Below are 24,070 nucleotides of genomic sequence, written 5' to 3'. Positions count from 1 at the left end.
GGCCTCTTTACTTCAAAAGGCCAGCAGTAACTTCAGAGTTACCCTTGAGTGGGCGATGTTGAAAAACTGAAACTTCGTCTTTTCGCAAAAGGTCTAGCAGCAGGCACAGCCAGACTTCTGAAACACGAAAAGTTGCCCGAGATCATTCCTTTTATATTTACGTCCAAACCGAAGTAAAGATGTCTTCCTATTGGTTGAATCATTAGCCAATCGTACATTTCCTCGCTCCTGATTATAACCTTGAACATGAAAGCGCGGTTAATCAAGATAGACAATTTTCCCAGGTCAGTATTGAAAGTGTTATTCCCAAGGGACATCCGGATCTTCCCTCATTTTTTTTTTTTTTGGGGGGGGGGAGGCTTTGAAAGCCAAACTTTTACAGTTTTTATATTATTAACGTCCGTTTTCTTATAAAATCACAGTGAAATTACCATAAACGAAATCATGCTTATAGTCCAGGACTTATGTCATTTCAAGGACATCCAAAGCCATGCACCTTGAATTTCCTTTTGACTAGCCTCGGTGCCACAGGCTCTATGTCTGTGCCATTTTAGCCTATTCCATTGTGATACAATGTACATGTACAAAATATGCCCTAGACATCGAAATCTATAGCCCGCGTAGCAGAAAGTAAAAAAAAACAATTCTGAATATTATCATTAAATACCCACTAACATGCATACAAGAAACCATTTTTTACCCTGAATAAATGGGACAAAATTTCATTGTTTTGTGGCGTAAAGCCAGTTGAAGACATTCGGCGGAGCGACATTATGATGGGGAGAGGGGAGAGAGAGGTGGGGGAGACGTTCAAAAGATCTCATTATACATGTTATAATGGAGTTATAAGACCAACCTTTCGTTTTTGAGCACCCCTATTCGTCTTCCTTTTACTTTCCCCTTTTCTTGACGACTTGAAATGTAATCCTTCACCATTTTCTTGACGGTGCAGCTTGCTATTCGAACAAAAAGAAACACAAACAAACAAACGAGCAAGCAAACAATCAAATATACAACATGTTAAAACATTAAAAAACAATAATCTAAGGAATAATTATTGTTTTTTGACATCGATAACAATATAATTTCTATAATAATTTGATCTGTCAATATAACCTTAATAAACCTGCAACACCATTGGTTCTCATTTTACCTTTATCATGTTTATAGCATGCGTTTACCACATGATTCCTTGAAAAAAGTTCGTATCTATCTACCCGCAATTTTCCCTGGAACCAAATGGAAGACTTCTCAGTCTTCAGGGAGTATGTTGGCCTGTCCTCAAGAGAAGGATTTGGAGCCTCTCGATATCTTAAGCAGTATTTTGATTTTTTTTTTTTTATATAAGTGTTTACTTGCAAAAGATCAGGTTATGGTTAGACAAGGATATTTGCCGTGAACATGATGGCGTTCGAAGATAATTCATGATAGAAGGATAGCATTTCCTTTGGATTGTTAGTTCAACCTGTCTTTAGTAATTTATTCATTTATTTCATTACACATCAATGGCAACATAATGAGAGTTAATAGCATTATTATTATATGATAGATAATATTATCACGATACAACACTAATTTTCTGTACTGGTCATACGTCCAATAATGACCTTGTGATTTAAAATAAATGAATGAATGGCACTGATATAAAACAGAATACATGCATTACTAGTGAAACGGAATGCCCCATGTACATGCGCTGAAATGAAACTGACGTATAGATCCCATGTTTTATTTTGTGTGTGTGTTTTATCATAACCTTCATCAAATTATTTCATTCAATTGTATAGTAAAGGAAAGAAATCGCGTTCAACTTATGTTAGTGTTTTATAATTATATTCAGAGAGATTTGTAGAAGTTGTAGAAGGTTTTATTTTGTATTGTGGCCTTTGTAATTATAAACATGTACAGTATTATTCTAAGTTTACTTTTTGAATAACTGTTTTAAATTGATTTTTATTGTATGATTTCTGATACACCTATTTTAATAATTTCGTAATATTCATTATTTTCACATGTAATGAAGAAGAAATGAAATATGATTTTAACCCCCCCCAAAAAAAAAATAATAATAATAATCTCTTATTCATCTAGGTATGTTCGAGGTCTTAGGAAAAACAAACATCCCACAGTTTGTCTTGATTTGTCAAAAGTTTGAGTCCAGCAGAACATAAATTGTTATTGGGGGAAAAATTCTCCAAAGTTTACACGAGAACACGGCTGCATTTAAGATGATCCACGACATGTACCCATGTCCAATTTTATTGCAGCTATGATTTTATTCTGTCGCATACTGTAAAAAATGCTGTGTACCACACCATTAGGTGTTAAAATTACACCCTAGAGATTAAACATAACACAACAAAACACAACAAAAGGTGTTGTAATAACAGCTATAGGTGTAAAACTAACACAACCAATTTAACACCGGTGTAAAATAACTGGTGTGGTCCTTTATGTACACCTAGTAACACCTCAGTTTTTGCTGTGCAAAAGCCAAAATCTGTCACTATCAAAGTGTTCACCTGGATTGTCAATTTCCTCCTCCTTTCTTCAAAAATCTATTTCGTACAAGTGATTAAAGGTTTTGTGTTTATAAAATGAGGATTAAATTAACCTACACTGCAAAAACTCCGGTATTGATTTAACACCCGAATCTACATATGTCCACACCAGAGACGTATTGAAACAACACCAGTTTGGAATCAAACCGTTGCTGTTTTGATACTAATTGGTGTTGTATAAGCACCTATCTGGTGTTAGACCAAGACGAAACTGGTGTTGTTTAACACTTATTTGGTGTGGACATATATAGAATTCGGGCTGTTGTTAAATCAACACCATAGTTTTTGCAGTGCACGAAGTGCTGATTTTCGGGGTAAATCAACAGTCTCTTATGTTTTTGTTGTTACACCGTTCTGGTCAGAATCATTCAAACTAGGCCGTAATTCTGATATGAAAAATATTTTATATGGTAGACATATTTATGAAATGCAATGTACCTTGCAAAAAATATCTGAAATCATGAATCATAACTTTTAATAAGATAATCACCCTTTTTTACGTATGAAAAAAGGCGTAATTCACAGTGTAAATGGGGCAATATAGAAAAGGAAGTGAGGGTGTATACAAATGACCTTCGTTAAATGTCTAATATAAACCTATACCAGGCCAATGTTTATACTGCAAAAAATGTAATAGCCATATCACGCTAGTACCAATTTGTATTAAGCATTCTAACTACGAAGTATACCATGCGTGCAGCTACCAAAGTGATTATACCAAACCTGCTACTACAGAACTGTGCCAAACACTGGCTTAAATTTTATGGCGGGGAGGGGGGTTATGAACTTCCCCAAATTTACACGACTAAAATAAAAAGGAGAAAGGAAAAAAAGAAAAGAAAAAAAAACGAAAAAAAGGAAACGAAAGGGTAAAATTTGAAACTATTATCTGAGTGATATGTCGAATCTTATACAAACAATAGTTTCTATTAAAAAGGTGAGATTTTTTTGCTTGTTTACTGTCTCGCAGGTTTTCTTAAAGGACAAGTCTACCCCAAAAAACTATTGATTTGAATAAAAGGAGAAAAAGCCAACTAACATAACACTGAAAATTTCATGAATATCGGATGTAAAATAAGAAATTTATGACATTTTAAAGATGGACTCATTTTCACAAAACAGTTATATGCACATAGTCGGTATGCAAATGAGGAGACTAATGACGTCATCCACTCACTATTTTTTTGTATTTTATTAAATGAAATATGGCATATTCTAATTTTCTCCTCATTGTCAAGTGAAACCACAATTAATTACTCCTTCAACATGAGGAATTACCACTGTTTGATACTATGTGGTTCAGTCAAGTTGGTCCTTATTGTGATTAAATCTATCAAAAAATGAAATATTGTATAATAGAAAACAAAAGAAATAGTAAGTGAAGGACATCATCGACTGTCTCATTTGCATGTTACACAATAGTGCATATCACTGTTTTGTGAAAAAATAAGCGAAACTTTAAAATGTCATAACTTTCTTATTTTACCTCCGATTTTGATGAAATTTTCAGCATTATGCTAGTTTAATTTTTCTCTATTCATTCAAATCAACATTTTTCTGGGGTGGACTTGACCTTTAAAAATATTACACCCACCCCATGCGAAAACATGTTACTGTAAAAAAAAAACATGGTCTAGGAGCTATTTATCCTAACAGTTAGAAGTATTAAACGACCACTTACATCCAATATGTGAAACATAAATTGTGGACTCCCACAGCGTATTTAGTTAGGTCCTTATAATTTTCCTTTTTAAAAAAATGTTACAATTATTGTATGTACACTGATGTTTAAGCAATTGTAATAATTACACTGCCAGAACTATTGGTACTAATGATGATTATAATAAAAGTAATAAGAACAACTGAAATTATAATATTAAATGTGATTTACGCTTTTTTATTATCTGCGTATTTTTTCCAACCTGTGGAGTAAAGGTAATCCAAGATACGCTAATATATGGAAATGTGTGTGTACCTTGAGGAAATAGTTGATTAACAGGCCTTGTTCTTTGAAAACCCGAACTGTTTGCAAAATTGAGTATCATAAAATGCAGTCTCCCATTTTTTGTGTGGGTATTGTTTAGAGTAGTAGAAAATTGTGAAAAGTTCTTTCGTATTTTCTTCCCATTCTCCTCCTCTCTCTTGGTCTCGTTCTTGTTTTTATTCATCATCTTCTTCGCCATCCACCCTTTTCAAAAATCATTTTCATTGATATCATCATCATCACCATCATCATCATTATCATCATCTTCATCACCATCATCATCATCATAATCATCATCATCGTCATGATCATCATCATCATCATCACCACCATCATCATGCTGCAAATTACTCGAAAACCTCATACAGTTCATTCAATAACTTAAGGGTTAAATAGCAACCTACACATAAAAATTTCCATTAAAAAAAAATTGTTTTCACAGTACCATTAAAACCTTTGACCAAATTTACTCTAGACAAGAATTTAGTATTCTTTCTTCATTCATTTTCATTGTTTTTCATATTTCTAATATGACCTTACCAACTTACATTAAAATGGGAAATTATCACCACGTGGGTATGTTATAATAAGCTAGTTCGAACATACATACACACACCCACCCACACACCCACCCACCCACACACACCCACCAACACACCATGCACACACCCACCCCCACACAATGCACACACCCACCCACCCCACACCCACCCACCATTCACACACACACCACACACATACACACACCATGCTCACACCCACACCCACCCACACACATGCACACCCACTAGCCATGCTTCACAGATTGAAAATATTAATGTGATTGCTTTGATTTTCACAATCGGGATATTCTACATGCTTTTCTGTAGACTTCGTTTACGAAGCCGTCGTTGAAAGTTTAATCAAACAGGTAAAATTTCGTAATTGCGAAGGTCTCCTTTTTAATGGAGAACGTATTTCATTGCATAAATTGACAATATCTCAATCAAATTCTAAAAAAGACATTCATACAATAAGGTTATAACTTACACTTTTATTTTTTATGTATACTGTCATTTTATGTTAACAGGACCATGCTGAAAAACAGTCAATCTGAGCTTGTTATCTTGTATAAAGATGATTTGATAAATAAATAAATCATACACTGTTAAAAAAACCCTGATTTTACAGAAAAATAAAAGAAGATTTTGCAGAAAGCAATACCAGAATCATTCTTTAAATTCATGAAACAGGAATTTTTCTGCAATTTAACAGAACAGGTCTGTTAGAAAAAGGGGAAAAGAGTGTTTTATTTAAGGAAATTTGTAAGATTACACACACCAAATACCAATTTCCTGTAAGATTACGCAATCTGGTAAGATTACAGGTGTTCTCGAGACTCTGCTGCAGGAACTTCTTTTAGTTTAAGGATAAATTTTCTAACAGTGTACGGATAAACCTATTTTCTCTCTTAAAGGACATGAGTGAGTGTCGATACAGTGCATTGACCTCCTACAGAATCCCCCAACACCATGAATTGTGACACGATTTATAAGAACCTAATTTGTTTTAAAAAAACGGAAGAACAGTGTAATGATTAACACAGCTTCAATCGTTTATCTTTTCCCATATTTTTTTTTACTCCTTGAAATTTTTTTTTTTAATATGGAGAACGTTTTTCATTGCATAAATTGACAATATTCCAACCAAATAATAACAACGAATTCGTATTACATTCTTTACACAAATGAAAATATTTACAATCTTTATTTTATTTATTTATTATTTCTTTTTTCGGGGGGGGGGGATAACCATATGGCATGTGGGGAGTGGCGATACAGTGCGCTGTCCGCCTACACAATCCTCCATTACTGTATAAGGTTGCATGATTTATAAGAACATAATTTGTTAAAGACAGAACATGTAATAATTAACACAGCTTCAATCGTTTATCTTTTCCCATAAAGTTTTTTAATAAACGTTTTGAAGACTTATTTCTGATAAGCATACCAGAATATTGCTCAAATCTGTCACACTACAAATTACTACTTGCACATGATTTACATTAAAACGGTAAGATACCGAATACGAAGCACACGAATCCCATTGCCCTTTTACCGTTAGATGTTAGAGTACAACATCAAAGTTTGAATAAACATGAAGATAGGAGTAAGGAAAGCTTATGAATATGCTTTTAAGGATATGAAACGTTTATCAATAGGCCCTATTTAGAATCAGAGTGAAAACTTATTTGCACCTAAGACTCTATACAGAGTACTTATCACATATTCTAAAAATGTAAAAGGAATTGGACCTGCAAGTGCACTTTTTCATTATAATTAGCAAAGATCTTCTTAACAGTCCTTGATGATAACTGCAAATAAAAAAAATTCAAGCTGTAATAATTTTGACACGATATTGCCTTTTAATTATGGATCAAAGTATGTATAGTTCTTTAAAGAAGACTAAACCAAGTATATTATATCAGACCAAGAATATTGTACAATCCATATTACTCACATCCACAACGTTTTATTTAAAAAGTGGCAAACCCAAGACATCTTTTAACAAACAAGAACAAGTATTTTACCATAAACCAAACTACCCCGGCTGATTATAAGGATAAATTAACTATGTAGTCAATAAAGACGCGGACTCTTTCCAATTTGCTGAAAGCAATGCAGAGTGTTATGTTTAATGGAAGAGATGATTCGACACAATCATGATGGGGAAGAAAATCATGGTTATCTCCGAAGTCATGGAGAACAAACAACACCAGCGTCTTCATGGTGAACGCAGTTATGATTAGAATATCCTGGGTGACTGCATTGAGCGAGTGACTCCTCGTCTCCAGCGCAGTTGACGTTATCGAGTAAGATCTGACCGGTCCCTTCTCCGAAATAAGCCATTCCTGGAGCGCGGAGAGCTCTCGGGAAACCCAGCATTCTACAGACTACAGCAGCATCGTTCAAATCCCAGAGGTCATCACAGATCGTTCCCCAGACTCCTTTGTAGCGTATCTCTACCCTTCCGGTAGAGTGGCCGTTTCCACCTGCTAGGCGCAGTTCAAGAGGGGCTGGATAGGAAATTAAATCATACATTGCATGTTACCTAGAAACTCCAGAAAAGCAAGAGAGTCTTACGGCTAAAAAAATGAGAAAAAATGCAGTGAGACAGGGGGATCCAGGATTTTCCAAAAGGGGGGCACATTTTCTTTAGGAAAACTTTGACAAGAAAAATAGAAAAGAGAGAAAAAAAGGGATATACCAAATATTAAGATAACGGACATTTCGTCCAAGAAAACGTTTGACAAGTGGAATGAGAATTTACACTTCTAAAGAATCTTTAGTGGCGTTTTGGGGGTTTGGGACATTTTCGGACTGCAGGGGCCCGTTGCATAAACAAAAAAAATTACCTGAGAAAACTCAGGTTGTTTTTATCGGAGTTTTTGCCCTATGTTAAAGCCAATGGCGGAAATCAGACTAACCGTAGTTTTCAGTTTTTACCAGAGTTTTCTCGGGTAAAAAGTTTTATGCAACAGGCCCCAGGTGTAGGTCTCCGTACCCTTTATGCTGTTTTGCTTTTGTCGGAACAAAAACAAGAAATTCAGATCACCTATATTTTGACAGCTCTGTACAGTGTGTGGGAACAATGCACTGTCCAGAGAGAACCAGACATTTCATTCAAAGTATTCAAAGTACACAAGAGAAGTAGGAGGGCACATCATTCAAACCGCCAAAAAGAGGGACGTTTTACTCACGGAAATAGCTAACTTATATGCAAAATAATCTAGCAAGTTGACTATTCCTTTATTCTTCTTCATTCCATTTGTAAGACAAACTGAATTGTAAGGCTCTCATTAATAGAGAATGAAAAGGGATATGTATTAATTCTAAGGAAAAACAGAGAACCGATTCTTAGACAAAATCCATCAATAATTTATGTGACGAAATGAAAGGGCTGATAGAGCGTGAAAATGTTTTTTCCAATGATTGAAATTATTGCTTAAGATTGCAGACTATGTAGTACAGCTATTGTATCTTTGGCGTGAAAAAACAGTATTTTATCAAATTGTATTTCTAATCAAATCATGTCTATATATGATGCTTGCTTTTCTGAGAATGAAGAGTAGGCATTTGTTGTTCTAAATGCACTCCGTCATACACGCAGGCCTATATAAAATTAACTTGTGTATAATTAATATACTTTGAAAATCGTCAGGTTCTAAAGAGCTTGATACGTTCGCAAGGCCCTCTCTGAGAGGATATAGGAATCTTCGTAGGCGGGGTTGTCAGAGATGCGCCGGCTGAAGATCACTGACGCGTGAAAGACAATGGCTTCTGCCTCTAAGATGGCGGCATAATGTTGTCGATTCACGAGACCTATTGCGCGCGCGTGCAGCGAAGTGATCAAGTGCTATCCCCCCACTTCCTCCCCAACTAGAACAAATCTACCTTGGCGCATACAAATCACCGACGCGTCCTCGTGATGGCCACAGTTGTGAACACCAAAGCCGCTGTTTCTACAGTCGAAGATGGACGACTCCCGTCCTGAACAGTCAACGTTGTCGAGCGTGATGGGGCCAGTACCTTGTCCAAAATAAGCCCTGATCGGGGCACGAGCAGCGCGTGGGAACCCAAGCATTCGGCAGACAACACTAGCATCGTCGATGTCCCACTTATCATCACAGATAGTGCCCCACTCGCCATCGTGTAGAACCTCGACCCTCCCTTCATCGCTGGTGCCTCCGCCAACAAGACGAACAGCTATAATAAAAATGAAAACCGGTGTAAGTTTTATTCCTTGATATCAGAATAGTAAATCACTTTTCCTTACACCCTGGTCATCGCTTAAGGTACGAATACCACTACATACTACTCCTTATTTTACTGACTACTACTACTCCCATCCCATACTCCTCCTACTACCCCTTCTTATTCTACTCCTACTAGATTACTATTACTATATTACTACAATTACTTCCAAGGAGGTACCACTTTGTACACCTTTGCTGTTATTACAATGTGCTTCTATCACTACTACTATTATGGCCTGTCCTAACTTTGTTAACTCTGTTACGTCTGCATGGTATGGTAGTAAATATGACCGGTCAATGCTAATAATTATAGCTCATTCCTACGTTAATGTTTCTCTAAATATTCATGTTACACATTTTGAAAACGAAAGGTATGGATAATCATATTCGGAATAAAGAAAAAAAACATACGCAGTGGGCATTCGTCCTGTGGGACGCAACGAGAGTCGTCTTCTGAGACCCTGAACAGCCCTCCTGGACATTGACATTCCTGCACACAGATAAGTGGACAGATCTGCGGTTCCTGGTCGTTACATATAAGCGGGCATGATGAACCGCATGTCTGGAACTCCAAGTCACCTTCACATCGGGCTGTTTGAGAAAGGAAAGAACATCTAGGATTAAACGATCGAAGCAATAAAGACAATATTCATTGCACTTGAAGCGATTACCATGCAGGAACGACGTCGACCCAGTCATGTCATTCTGGTTTGCAACATGCATTGTGATGCCACAGTTGCACTAGCGACCCATACCCCAGGTCGATCGATGGCGAGCCATTCGAAATAACGAATGAGCTAGATCGGTCTGGGTAATGTTCCATGACAAGGTTTGATCCGACAAGTCCTATTTTATCCGGAAGTTACCATACTAACATTGCTTCTCAGCCAATCAAAATCAAGCAAAGTTGTCAGATCTGACACCTTGTCAGACGACAGATGTTGATGAAACGTTCCCCTGGAATTGGTTTCCTTGGTGAAACTGCAGCACATAGCATACTCCCCAAGTATTCGAGCATTGGCCAATAAAGACCCTCTTATTAAGCCATAAGACGTCGGATTTCCTAGCATTAAACTGAACAGCATATCGTATATCTTTTCCAGAACAGAACCTTGATATACTACAAGTAAAGTATGTCAAGAGACTCAGGTTCATCGCATAAATATATCCCCATGATATCATGTTGCCTTTGATGAATCAGGAATTATGTGATGATGAGGAGCAGGATAATAATAATAATGATAGCAATATTAATAACAATAGTAATATGGACATTCGTGGGAAGATGCTCATAGCGCAATTAAAAAAGAACATGAAATTGAGGCATACAACAGAGTGGAAGGGCTACCAAAGCTTGTATGAATAAAGATGGTTTTAGTGAATGGTTGAGGAGCTAAAAAAGTAACATCGCGGGTGCCTTGTGGAAGCGTATCCAGTTAGATTTACAAAGCACGTCGGAATCATCAATCCTCTATGAATATTCTAATTTAGCTTTGAAATATAATATTAATTTCATGATGCAGCTTTCTCATGAAATCATGATGATTCCCCCAGTCCTAAGCATACCAACTACTTGTTACATTTTGACCGAAGAAATTACCCAACTGTATGGTGTAATATTTTGAACACTTACGTGTACATGTGATTCCGATGTCTTCTGAGTGGCCGCAGTTCTGTTCGAATAGAGGATTATGATCACACGCTAAGATGCTATCTTCAGTTCCAGAACATTGCACGTCATCAAGGATGATCGGACCGTTGCCGCGACCGTATTCCGCGCAACAATCGTATCTTTCACCGCCCTGGAAGCCAAGAGCTCGGCAGGCAACATCTGTCGCTTCCGAATCCCAGTAATCATCGCAAACTGTACCCCACTGGCCTTGGTAGAATACCTCCAGACGTCCCTCGTTTTCCGTGTTGCCACCAACTAGTCGCATCTCGAAGTGACTTTCTGTCGTAGGGGGTGTAGGTGGTATGGTTGGTGGTATAGATGGTGGCACGACTGAAAGAGTATGGCTAGAAAGGTTACCTAATGAAACAATTGAAGAGCTTGATTCTAAAAGGGCCTAAATCCACATAATTATGACCAAAATTGATTTTTTAAAAAAAATAAAAAAAACATATGTATCTTGGATGTGGGAATTAAATGCAACATATCGCATTTGAAACAAAAAATGGAAAGGATGGTAAAAAAATGATTGCAAATTTGAGTTTTGTTCCAAAAGGAGCTAAATACAAAACAGTTTTGTTCCTAAGGGAGCTACATTCACTATACGGTTATTTAAAATGGTGGTTTTCATATGTTCCATGAAGGTATGTATTCAAGTTTTGAGGTACATGTTGTGAATGTAAGTTCACGTCATCAGTGCAAAATTTGATGGAATAGCAGAATGTACCATTATAATGAATATTTTTGGATTTAGGTCTTTTTGAATTAGACATCGAAAAGTCAATGTCCTTAAAAAAGTTGACAAAATATCTTCTTTTTTTTTTGGGGGGGGTAACTGTCAATGGATAAGCATTAGAAAAGATCATGTTAAATGTACTCTGCTAGCCATATTTATGTGTTTCGTGTTCAATTTCCCATATCAAACATATCTAAATTGGCAAAAATTGACATTTTAGTAAGGTTTTCTTAAAAAGGTAGCGAAATCCATGAAAAAAATATATGTTCATTTTTTTTTAAACAATTTACAATGAACGCTAGATCTTTTAAAACATGATTTAATGAATCTAAGAAATAGATCAAAATAAAACATCAGTGTCTAACCTTGATTATCAGATTTCAGAAAGGGATTTGCTCCTTTTGGCACAAAACTCAATTATGGAACAACACTTATCAAAAATAGTGGTAGTGCCTGCTATGACACCATTGAAATGGGGGCGACGTGGTCTTATGGTTAAGACTCTATCCTTTCAATCTGAGGGAAGTGGGTGTGATTCCCAGCAAGACATTTACCCACATTGTGCTGTACTCAACCCAGGTGAGGTAAATGGGTAGCGGCAGCAAGCAATTTCTACAATTAGCTGTGAGCACCGGAATCGGTAGACTATATTGGCGTCTTGAGCACCTAGGAAGGTGACTAAGTGTGCTTTCAAAATCCCATGTTATTATTATCAAATCAGAATCAATACATAAAACAACTGTAAACTGCTTTGAACGTCGACCCTATTGCTGACTATGCTTCTATTGCAAGGCGATGTATTGCCTATTCAAATAGACACAAATCCTGTTTATCGATCCACGGCTGATGGTATGCATACTATGGTTTAATACACACATATATATATATGTTATTTCTTTGGTAACACCTGTATAAAAATGAGGGTGGGGGATTAAACATTTGCACGGGCCTATTTTACTTCATTTTGTAAATATGTTTAGAAAATATCAACTATTGCATGATTAGGTTGTTAATGTTGAAAATAAATCAGAATGACGGGGCAAATATACATGAATGACCGCGTGAAGAAGAGTGACGAGTCCTCCCACCTTTAACGTCATTTATTAACTAAAAAACCTGAAAATTAGTGACACCATAAATTTTTCCTTTCTTAAAGGAAAATTGTCGTGTGAAGTGAATGGTGTAGTCAATCCTATGAATTTTAATCGAAGAGGGGCTAATTTGATGGATCTCATTGTCAAGTATGAGGACAGATTGGGTCATTTTCACTACATGGGAAACATTTCGTCAACATTTTTGTACGAAACGTTGTCACATCAGAACTATCCTGTTTTCACATTGGCTAATAAGCACAGGTCATGTGGGAACTGTCGGATAAAACAGAATTTGTTTTATAAAACGTCTGACAAGACCTTTCATGAAAACGCTCCCCCGATCTAAGTGATGGCCCCCAACAAATCTATGCATACAAGACTCAGCGTACCTTCAAGACTGCAACTAACACTGACGTCTTGATTGTGATTGCAATCATAGACAGGGTTGAGAGGGGCCCCTTCATGGGGACATTGGACGATGCTAAGCTCGACTCCCATACACTCCACGTTGCTCAGTAAGATATCCCCCGTGCCAAGGTTCTGACCCCTAGGAATAACGGACGATTCCCCTCTGTATCCAAGCTGCCTGCACACAACTGTGGCGTCCTCACCGTCGAATCCATTGCCGCAGACGGTTCCCCATGCACCGTTGTATTGTACTTCTACTCGTCCATCGTTAGGAGTGTCACCGTCAACCAGTCGAACCGGAAGTGGAGTTGCTTTGAACGATGCAAATAAAAAAAAATCAATTTCATTATAGCTCTCAATTGTAATACCTTTTTCATTGTCGAGGGTTCCAGTTCTACGTTTACTTCGGTTAGCATAATTTTGTGCGAGGGTGTTTATAATTATGTCTGTTGGCGAATGCCCATGTTCACTATAGCTATTCCTTTGCCCTTTGAAGGACGTTTGCAAATCTGTTGCTGCTCTCTTTCAACCAGATAACTTCCAGTTTGCCATTACACAATCATGATAATATACCCAGACTATTTAAATTTTGATTCACTTCAGTCAACATTATCAATACGTTTAATTGGGGTCAGTCACAATTTTTGAGGAGCTAATAGGCTGGGGATATAGAAATTGATACTCATTTTCCGAATCCTGGGTTCATCCTAGCACTAGCGAACCTAAGGTGGGGGCAGGGGGTGCAGTCCCCCCCCCCCCCGACAAGCAACAACTAATCCACTGGCCCATCCTTTGAACCTGAAGACCTTTTTTAAGTCTTTTTTTTGGGGGGGGGGTTGAAGACCTTAAGTTTGTCAAAATATCCTAAACAAAATTGCCCTGTCCCCCTTTGGAAAATCCTAGGTACGCCAGCGTCCAACAGGGATCAATCCTGTTGGCTTACAAGGGCAAGTTGAAGATGAAAATCACCCAGATAAACAGGTTATAGTACAAATAGCAGAAAAAAATAATAAAGACACATTGGTGAAGGTTTGAGGAAAGTCAATAAAAGAATACAAAAAAAGTTGTTCGAATTTTAATCATTTGATTTGTGACGTTATATGCAAGCAGATTTCCTACATATCATATGGTTAAAAGTAAATGAAACGTCGATTTCTGAGAAAATTGGAAATGTTTTATTTTTACCCTTAGTATATCTATGCACAAATAATTTCACATCTGCTCCTTAAAAGAAAACGAAAGATACTTCATCAAGAACTATTAAACATGAAATTATGCATTTTATATTACAAAACAGATGGGGCAGCAGCTTATTTATGACGCCACAAATAAAAGAAAACCTCTAAAATTGTATTTAATCTTAAATGGATTTTCCTCAAACCTTCACTAATATTTTTTCTGTCATTTTTACAACAAAGTATTTGTCAGGGTGAACCCCCCCCCCCTTAATGCACACCAGGGACCTATTTCATAAAACTTATTGAAATACCAAATTTACAGTAACAGTTAAAAGCTACTGAAATCCCTTTATCTCATTGGCTGAAAGTAGAATTGTTGTAGAAATTAATGTGTTTGGTATTGTATCAAGTCTTTATGAAACGGAACCTGGGCTCCGTAACACAAAGATTAGCGATCAATCGCTAAATGAACTGACCAATCAAGATCTATTTTACAGGCGCAGTTGGTTTAAAATACTGACTAGAGACCAATCATCGCAAACCTTCGTGTTGCGGAGCCCAGGGTCCCTTAATACAAAGGTTAGCGATTGATTGTACGCTTGATTTTTACGATTGATTGTACATTTTAGTCAATGGAATCAATCCTAGAAAAATGTTCTACAATCATTGCTAAGCTTCGTGTTACGGGCCCCAGGTCTTGAATTTGTTGGTAAGTTCGAATTTGGACTCTCAACAATTATCGTGACTCTTCCAGGATTCAAGAGAATCAGGGGAAGGGCTGTTCACAATCCCGTCAACTGAATTGTTTGTTCAAATATTTTTTCAGGAGATAGTTTATCAATGAAAATCAAATATACAGTGCGTCCCAGAATAAACGAAACCGAGATTTAGCGATAATTTATCATAACTTAATCATAAATAGAATAGATAAATGACCTACCAATTTAAAGCTTAGAATCTCCTCTTTCATCTGATATTACTTAGCTTATTTCTTATTCACGCATGAAAAACAATTTGAAGAAAGGATACCAAAAACTCATTTGGCGAGGGGTATCTGGGTTTCAAAAAGAAAACCACATTTCTGAAAAGTTCAATATCTGCTCTTTAATTTGATACCTCAATTACAGAAAATGGTCAAGAAATAAAAAAGTTCTGGTCATTTGAAATAAGGCTTGTATTTCCATAATTTCATGAGGTAAACGTGTTTTCACCGGTTTCCCACAGAAGCTTTCGCATGGTGAACAAAACATTTAATGCATGGCTGATCGTCAACAAAACGGAGTGTTGAGTGAGCTTGAAAGCCAGCCTGGAGAACCTCTTAATTTTTTGAAATTATTGAAATTCAAGCCTTATTTCAAATGACCAGAACTTTGCTATTTCTTGACCATTTTCTGAAATTTAGGTATCAAATTAAAGAGCAGATATTGAACTTTTCAAAAATGTGGTTTTCTTTTTGAAACCCAGATACCCCCCGCCAAATGGGTTTTTGATATCCTTTCTTCAAGTTGTATTTGCTCACTTGTGCGTGAATGAGAAATAATCTAAGTATTATCAGATAAAAGAAGAGATTCTAAGCTTTAAATTGGTGGGTCATTTGTCTATTTCATTTATGATTAAGTAATGATAAATGATCGCTAAATCTCGGTTTCTTTTTTCTGGGACGCACTATAGTATCAAAATTACTAATCAATGATGACATACCGATTCCACTACATACAGCCGATTCACAATTAAAATAAAAAAAACCTCCAGGCCCAATGTTATCATAACTATGTAAAACGCATTTAAAATGTAATAATAATTATAATGAACTTACATCTTTGACTGAAGGAAGTAGCCACATAAAGGCACATGTCATGGACATCGCGAAACCCAGAGTACAGGGGAATATAGACATTCTCGATTTCTTCCATGGAAATACCTCCTACGACGCCAGTAACCACTCCAAGAGTACTCTGAACAACATCTATGCATTTCTGGTTATCTGTGAGGACAGTAAGGAAACTTGCAACCAGTTGTCCTGCACCGTCGATCACGGCTTCATCCCTTGAAATGGTCTGTATGTAGTCACAAAGCGATTCCCTGTTTGGAAAGTCTACCATTAAAGCAATGAGATCAGGTAGAACGTTTGTCAGAATTTCAACATCTACCCCAGGAGTATCAACGAGATCGTCGCGAATGGTTTGAACGAAGTCGTCCCAGTTGTCGCAGATCTCTGAGGCGATTGGGATGAAGCCTGCCAGGATTTGCACCATAAACTCTGTGGCAAGGTCGCGTGGTGGGATGTCTTCACTCGTCAAGCGACCCACTGCCGAGCATACACTGTCCTGATCGAGCGTGGTGATGTCCAGTACATTTTCGACAGCTTGAGTCAATATAGATACGGGGTCAAAGTTTCGAAGACCTTCAATGCCCAAAGGTGGGCCATCCAACAATGCGTAGCTAGGTCCAAAAGACGGTAAGGGATAAACACAAATAAATGGAGTTATGGGTTCGAGGAAAGATGGGAAACCAGTGGGGAGGTACCCTGGTGTCGAACGGCTTTGAGTACTTGTTGTCGGAGGGGTCTCAGTCGTTGAAGGATACGGGTTGAAGGGTTCTTGTGATATGATTGAGTAGATAAGTGCGCACATCTGTTCGCCATCGAAGGAAGTTCCACTCTCCAAAGCTGCCAGCACGGGGTCGCATATACCTCGGAATAAATCAGGGCCTATAGCTGCTGTTAAACGTGGCGCCACCAAGAGGCAAAAGTCGCCCATTCCTTCGACAAGGCCAGAGGATTCCCAAATGGCAGCGATAGCGTCGAGCGTGTTTGCTGCTGTCAGAAAAGGCATGAGCTCCCCGGGGAACTTGAGGATAAAGATGTTGCCCATTAATGTACTCTTGAAAGTATGGATGTTCACACTGATACACTGCATCCCAGTCAATACTTGGACCACTAGGAAGAGGGCATGGTGTGAGTTCTCCTGTATGAATAATTGAATACAAAGATCAAGCAATAAAAGAGTTTATGCACTGATAATACAATAATAATAATAATCATAATATTTGGAATGATAATGGTAAAGTTAAAGCTAGTGGCATTGTATGTGATAATACAATTACAATAATAGTAAAATTTGAATAATATCAAATAACAGTATGTTTTAAATCTAATGCCATGAAATGGATATGTGATCCTTATCTTGACAAAACACTTAGTCTGCGACTCTATTATAGTGAGTCTGCGATCGGAAGTAATACCTCCTTCTTCCATACAATGATGGTGATGATGAGGATGATGATGGTGACAATGACGACGATGATGATGACGATCATCAAAATCATGAATATGTTCTGAATATGGCTTCACTTACTTCGACAAAGAACACCTGCGTGGCCCCAGCTACCGCAGCCGCTTTGTCCAGGATCGGAATGTTGACAGGAAAGGAGGTAGTTCTCCCCGCCAGTACAGTCCAGACTGCGGAAGACGCCGGGGACTGTGCCAAATCCATACCGTGAGCAGCACTGGTGGGCGATGGCAGCGTCGAATCCTAACTGGCGGCAAACCACCTCGGCCTCTTCATTACCGAAGGCAGTGTCACATACCGGAGTCCAGACGCCGTTGTAGAAGATCTCTACGCGACCCTCCAGTTCAGTAGGTCCATCGGCCAAACGCAAACTGCCCTCACCCACTGACGTGAAAAAAGAAATCATTACTCTGGACTTAAAGGAGAATGAAACCATTGGAACAAGATAGCTTGTGTGAAAACAAAAATAAAAAAAACAGATCAACGAAAGTTTGAGAAAAATCAAACAAATAATGAGAAAGTTATGAGCATTTGAATATTGCGATCACTAATGCTATGGAGATAGCAAATTGGCAATGCGACAAAGATGTGTGATGTCACTTGTGAACAACTCTCCCCATTACTTTAGTATATATTTCACTAGAATTGCCTCTTTTATCACTATCTATCTATAATTCATGTGTTCTGTCTACATGAGGGCATGTAATACTTTTTAAAGAATACATCATGGATAAAGAGTTTGTATCATCATAAGAAAAAGCAAAAAGAGACATTTTGAGGGTACTTTATAGTCCACCAAAGGGAAAGTTGTTCATCAGTGACATCACACATCCTTGTCGCATTGCCAATGTGAGGATCTCCATAGCATTAGTGATTGCAATATTCAAATGCTCATAACTTTCTCACTATTTGTCCGATTTTTCTCAAACTTTCTTTATTCTTATTCTTTGATTTTTCTGTTTCTACACAAGCCTATTTGTTCCAAAGGTTTCATTCCCCTTTAAATTCTGCACTCAAAAGTATGGTAGATTAGAACGCACCATTTTATAGAAGGAGCAAGTCGTGAGAGAACAAAAGAAAGGGGAAATGGTCCATCCAAGTTGTGAGTCAGTTAAACTGATATGGAAAGAGACATGGACATAGTGTGAAGTTTATATTCACGAAAGAGGATTGTGTATTTCACTCATAATGATAATTTATATGAAATAGCACTGGGATAGGGCAGCAAGTAGTAATACCTTGGTCACATTTGCTCTACGGCGGCCGTACGGCGAATCGAAAACAGCCGTTTTCAAATTTTATGTACGAGCTACGTAGAAGTGGTTTGTATAAAAATGAATAAAATGGCTGTTTCGACTCGCCGTACGGCCGCCGTAGAGTAAATGTGACCATGGTATAAACACAGCGAATTGCACTTTTCATAAAATGGCGAAACACTACAAGTGCCTTTTTTTTTGGGGGGGGGGGTGACAAAACAGGTGAAGCATACTTTCATAAACTGAAACGGATACCATGAATCAAGTAAAATATTAAAATCCAAGCAATGACGCTCCCCCTTTATGGATTCTTAAAAATAGAATATAAACAGAATACACATTACATGATCTAATTATTATTTACAACAATATGATTTATGATGCCCCCGTCTTTCGTAAAAGGTGGTCACTTGTGAATAAGATCATCGACTAAATATAGGTATATATACACTCAGCAAAAAAAGTTCTTGGACACTTCTTGAATTCAACCAGGAGACACTCTTCAAGATGTCCGGCGTTATCTCCGAGAAGAATGCGACATCACCCCAGAGCAAGTTCGCCGACTTGTGACAAGCATGTGACATCGATGTGCTGCACACATTCAGAGCCAGGGTGGACAACATTGCATTGGCGGCGGAAGGAAAAAAAATTTGGGGGTGTCTACCTGAAATTTTGGGATGGACACATGTAAAAAATTGGACAAGTGCTACCAAATTTTCCACAAGCAAAAAAAAAAAAAAAAAAAAGGTAATCAACCTAAATTTTAGAGCGGTGACAACACACATTTCAATGGGGGTCCACGTGAATTTAGGGGGGGACGCGGAGAAAAAAATTTACAAGCAAAAAAAAAAAAAAAAGTTAGCAAAAAGAATTTTAGGAGGGAACCGTCCCCCACCTAAAATTTAGGAGGGGACACGTCCCCCCCGTCCCCCCCCCGCTTCCGCCGCCTATGGTGGACAAACGAGGTATTGAATTTTCTTTTGCTTATGCCAAGATACTGGAATTTGACATTTGTTTCATCGATAAACTTTGATTTAAAATTCTAGTAGAAGAGTGATGCATCCAAGGTGGATAACTTTCTCTTCTCTTTTAGAGTGGTATTTGACGTAAAGTTTGCTTTTATGCCACATAAACTTTCACAACCGATGCAATGGCTGGTCCATTTCTTGCAATTTTCTTTTACTGACATTGCTATTGTTTAAAGCATTTAACCACCCATGCATGACTGTTAACATGAAAATTTCATATCATACTGGAAGAGGAATATTGTCTGGTCATGTTGACATACAATAATTTGCCTTTAATCAAATATCTATATGGAATATTTTCACTTTTATAAGTGTCAAAGAACTTTTTTTGCTGAGTATTATATATATATTTTTTCTATCAGAATACTTTTCTACTTCTACTATTCTACTTCTATAGTTTTTATCAACACTCACTTCTAATATATCTCATAATAATATTTATGCCGTATTATATTTACTGCCTGGTTATGTTATAACGAGTAAATATATTAGTCATGATGATTTAGGAGGGGTGTATTTGTATATGACTCTTGTGAGGTCCCCGATGGGACCCGCTATTTGCAAAAATCTTCTCTCCGAATTGCCCCATTTGTTATTAAAATAGACCATGTAGACTGCCCGACTTTATCAATATCTTTATACCTTAATGCCTTAATCTCCTCGAATTGCACAATATTATTTCCAGATTTTATACAGATGTTAAATTTTCGCATGTTAGGACAATTGGGTATACAAATTCAAATCACTACATCCCAATGAAAACTCATTTCAATAGAAAGTCAATCATTGTTTATCAGGAGAGTAAATTCCCGAATAACTAATAATTAACAGGTTTTTGTCGTTAATCATGTGAAATCCACGAGCTTAAATAAGAAATCACAAGCCGGGCAACAAATAACATTCTGGGCAGTGGTTTCAGGAAACAAAACATGCTTTCACAACGACAAATCATGTTAGGAAACATTTTATTTTGTTTAGCATTGGAATATACTCACTAACAGTTGGTAATGATGCCTGAATATTTACATGATTTATCTGGCCAAATATTCCCCTCCCTTTCCAACCAAAAGGTAAAATTAAACGAATTAAACCTGAAATGAAACACACTAAACAAAGTTAATCATTGCCCTGCAGTGGAGGTGCCGAAGCACCCTCCAAATTTCATTGGAAATTGAAAAAAATGTAACAAAATGACTTTCATTTTGTAGTAAACCCTTTGTAGTGAAACTTTTTTTTCTTATCAAATTTGCGTCAGCACCCCCGGTAAAAAATAAACGTTCCCAGGGCCCTGAAGTTGTGTCATGGCATATCGAATCGCTTGCAAGTTTTAGCATTGCAAAATGAACCCTTCGCGCCACTTTGCGGGTAAACCAGAGAGCCGTCTTACAAAGAGTTACTATTGATCCAATTTACCTCAACTGTATGGAAATCCATCGGTGTCATATTTTTTTTACATGGAATTTGCATAATATCCTATGTAAGCAAAAAAGAAGCACACTGAATTTTCAAGAAAGTGATAGATGTATGGATACACAGCATATAGCTTTAGAATAGTTGGAAGAAACATGCATTTTAGATGTTGATGGCCATCCATAGTGTTGTGGTCGATCGGATCACTCACAATTTGTAAGACTGAGCCCAGAAGAGTTATGAAACTTACCCCCTGGAGGTGAAACAGCCGAGGTAGAAACGACAAAAACTATCAGGACGAAACTCAAAAGACTACCTGACATGGTCTCTCTATAGTAGAAGCACAACTATAAATACGACTTTTCGATGACGATGTTGTACACAGTAAAAACGCTGTTTTTATACAACGCCGTTTTACCGAAGTATAACTAGACAAGTGCTCACAATCCCAAACAAAAATATGAAAAAATAGATATTTGATTCTTAATAAATCAAGCAAGGTTGCTTCAACTATTAAACGGCTACTGTTATGGATATACAGTAAACAACGTTGTATCGAATTTTGAACATCGTTTTAACCGTGTAATTACCGGAGCTCGATCTGTCAGGGTACCAGTTTCAGTTTAGCAGCAAGAGAACCCAGACTTAGTTGACTGTAGCCTGGTTGGTAATATCTTCCTAATTTAAACAACGGGATCTCTCGGGGATCATCAACAGAATTCAAATCCATGTCCACGTCAAGATGTAATCCTAGGACAGGTGTCTTCTCATTGGATGAACAAATGACCAATCACATTTCTGTATCTCAGCCGAAACTACCATCAGAAATAGTGAGGCCCTTATATTAACACTTGGATTTCATGTAGGTGTAGGGTCAGCCGGGTAAAGGCATAGCAAGATAGCACTTTCAACTACATTTCAGAAGAACTTGATTATTTCCAGGTCCCCCTTTGAGTGCAGGTGTAATAATCCAGGTTTTCACCCACAAACAAAAATGAAAATGAGATAGGTCATGCTTTTAAACTAACTTCATTGTTAAAACAAAATAATAGGAATAAGAAGTAAGCGGTTCATTGCGACCTTTGCAAATTCTGCAAGAAAATGAAGTGAATGAGCCAAAAAGGGATAATTGTCAATATGAAAATAATTCTGCAGTAAATTCTGCACTAATAACTGGTCAATTCGGTAAGGTATTGTACTGAATTCTTTTTTATAACTGGAAACCTGACTGCTGGGATCCAGAGCTTTCTTCCAGAACTTCGGGTAAAGGTAAACACGTCGCACCAATGGACCGTAACCCATAAAAATCTGTAAATGTTTGTTGAAAGAGCTTTTATCACCACCCATGGATTCAATTCAGTCAAATTAAACATTTATTTCCAAATATTAAAACATTAATACAATTTCAAAAAATCAACAATACAATGGAGGTAGCAATTCTGTAAGCAATGCTTGTGCCGAGCATGCCGAGTACACCGTGACATAAAATCAATTAAGACATAATACATATAAAAAATATCCATACAAAGTACATGACATAACAATGAAAAAAGGGAGATAGCCCTATGACACAAATGAATATGATTACGATCGCGCCAACATGGCCAAAGTAGTTCTTTTTGTTGAAACAAGGCCTATATATTATTAATGGTATTAAGGCCTATTTATTAAGGCCTATATATTATTAATGGTATTAATGCCGATTTTAATACGTTGATCTTCCTTACGTCCCGCCCTTATCATCCTAGGTTCATTAGACGCCTGTTCTATATTCCAAGGTTCCGAAATCAACTTCTACCTACCAGTACTTGCCCACAAGAAGGCTTGAAAAGCCCTCGACCGTCTTTAGAGTTGTTTATTACACCTCAAAGAAAAAATATATCTACCCACGCTTCCTCTCTTATGAAGCGCGTTAATTGGTGTCACCTTTCCAAGCAGGTATTAACACTGATCAACATCTGAAAGACGATCCGGGCTTCTCATGACCTGGGGACGGGGAGGGGGTTGGGAGGTAGAACATCCATCACCTTTTTATCATTTTTTTTCTCTCTTGACAATTAAAGAGAAATGCCAGTAGTTGCAGTAAACACTGGTTTCATGAGAAAGTCTGTAAAACCAGGCTTAACTGTCAGAATATCATCGAGGATCTTGATCTGGTACAGTTACGTAAACTGAACTTAGTGAAATCTTGAAATCTACGCTGAAAAACGTTCACGCTGAAGATCACCAACACAGATAGGCACACGTGGGACAGTGTATTATTATTGCTGGAATAAAGACCCGACGGAAGTGACCGAATCCGCGCTTATTTTGATTATTTCTCAGCAATTACACAAGTTCTCCCAGAATCCTTTGGCATATATGTTTTATTCATACAAACAGACACTTGGGTGGTCATTATTAGATTCTGTAAAAAGTCATTTTGAGATCGTTACCAAAACTGGAATTTATCTTTAATACATCTTGTTGATATTTCATTTTGTAATTGTTGAAACGCATAAGTATTAATTTCCAGTATCTTTGAAGTTTGATGTATAATTTGCATAACAATATGGGAAATGGATTTATTGTATAATTTATGATCATGTTTCAAATAATTTTTTACAACTTGTTTATGGAATGTGAATGTGTATTGTGATCTGGCAAAATACAATAAAAACA

General features: G+C 37.3%; 1 protein-coding gene across 1 annotated transcript; it reads right to left on the bottom strand.

The window, feature by feature from the left end:
• Positions 1–5,912: 5,912 nt before the first annotated feature.
• LOC121421612 (deleted in malignant brain tumors 1 protein-like) lies at positions 5,913–22,177 on the bottom strand. The gene is made up of 8 exons (XM_041616372.1): positions 21,660–22,177; positions 17,782–18,099; positions 16,242–17,391; positions 13,229–13,558; positions 10,974–11,342; positions 9,752–9,931; positions 8,979–9,290; positions 5,913–7,600 (listed from the first exon to the last, which is right to left on the bottom strand). Exons 2-8 carry the CDS (start codon positions 17,917–17,919, stop codon positions 7,281–7,283), a joined length of 2,799 nt encoding a protein of 932 aa, XP_041472306.1. The 5' UTR covers positions 17,920–18,099; positions 21,660–22,177; the 3' UTR covers positions 5,913–7,280.
• Positions 22,178–24,070: the final 1,893 nt, after the last annotated feature.

Source organism: Lytechinus variegatus, chromosome 9 (assembly GCF_018143015.1).
Source record: "Lytechinus variegatus isolate NC3 chromosome 9, Lvar_3.0, whole genome shotgun sequence".
In the NCBI taxonomy this organism is placed as follows: Eukaryota; Metazoa; Echinodermata; class Echinoidea; order Temnopleuroida; family Toxopneustidae; genus Lytechinus; species Lytechinus variegatus.
The sequence above is the reverse complement of the archived record's forward strand: the minus strand, read 5'-3'. Positions and strand labels throughout refer to the sequence as shown.